Source organism: Chanos chanos, chromosome 1, assembly GCF_902362185.1.
Source record: "Chanos chanos chromosome 1, fChaCha1.1, whole genome shotgun sequence".
NCBI lineage: Eukaryota > Metazoa > Chordata > Actinopteri > Gonorynchiformes > Chanidae > Chanos > Chanos chanos.
The window spans coordinates 1,334,041-1,335,110 of NC_044495.1; the positions used below are offsets into that span (position 1 = coordinate 1,334,041).

General features: G+C 43.7%; 1 protein-coding gene across 1 annotated transcript in view; it reads right to left on the reverse strand.

Annotated features, from left to right (window-relative positions):
• Positions 1 to 196, reverse strand: part of lmx1ba (LIM homeobox transcription factor 1, beta a) — a 47,443-nt gene extending 47,247 nt beyond the window's left edge. Inside the window, exon 1 of the mRNA XM_030775819.1 lies at positions 55 to 196. Within this exon, the coding sequence (XP_030631679.1) occupies positions 55 to 193 (139 nt within the window). The 5' untranslated portion in view covers positions 194 to 196. The remainder of the gene's footprint in view (positions 1 to 54) is intronic.
• Between the last annotated feature and the right edge of the window lie 874 nt (positions 197 to 1,070).

A 1,070-nucleotide genomic window follows, 5' to 3' on the forward strand; every position in this document is an offset into this window, starting at 1 on the left:
CACGAAATAACATGAAAATAATAACAATAATCATCATTTAAAAAAAAACCTTACCAAGCATCAGTCCTAAACTATCAGGTCCTGATCTCAGCTGATCCTCAATTTTGATGCCGTCCAACATCTTGGCACAGGCGGAATGCTTCCCTGCAGAAAAACGCCTTTCCACTGTCCTAAGACCTGTTGCAGTGTCCATAACAATATGGGATCAGACTTTCTTCCTGGAAAGTCAACTTAATGCACTTTCTCGCCGAGACCTCACCCACAGCCGGAGTATTCGGTTATGAAATCACCCGTGTACCGTCGCAGTCGTTTATATTTCTAAAACAAAGTACACTTACACGCCAGGCATCTGTAAGGCAGCGTGACTGATAAAGTTGCTTTACGTTGTCAGTCGCTGTTATTTGATGTAGTGTCTTCTCGAGCTCTTATATTTTAGCGTGAAAACGCACATGAAACGGCTGAGTAATGTTTGGGAAAACCGTCTAGGAAAGTGTGCAAAAAAGAGCAAGTAAGCGACAATGTGCCCGTAAATCCAGGGATGAGGAGCCTTGCGAGTCCGGAGTGATCTATAAAATTACTGTGCCATGCAGAGAGCTGCCTCTTGAAGAGTTGGAGACCGAGATTGAACAAGCGCAACACCCACCCCTACAATCGCGTCACTTTCCTCCTCTCTCTGTCAGAGTTGGGATGCTATTGGTGCGCCGCGCTCACCCGGCTGTAGCTGAACCGTAACGCCTCCGCACATTTTATCCAGCCGCTCGAGCGCAGGCTCGAGATGAGTCAGGGAAGGAGGGCTCAACCTAAACACCGGATCTCCCATGAATGGTTTACGAATGAACTTTAAAACACATCAGCTCCGCAAAACGCTTCTGAGAAGCCAACCCAAAACACACTGGCCGAATAAACTGTAAAAACATTAGAGAGTAAATTAGACACTTACGCATGATTTTGCCTGCTTTAATATAAATAGCTGCTAACCATTCAAACAAATTATTATTATTATTATTATTATTATTATTGTTGTTGTTGTTGTTGTTGTTGTTATTGTTGTTGTCGTTGTTGGTGTTGGT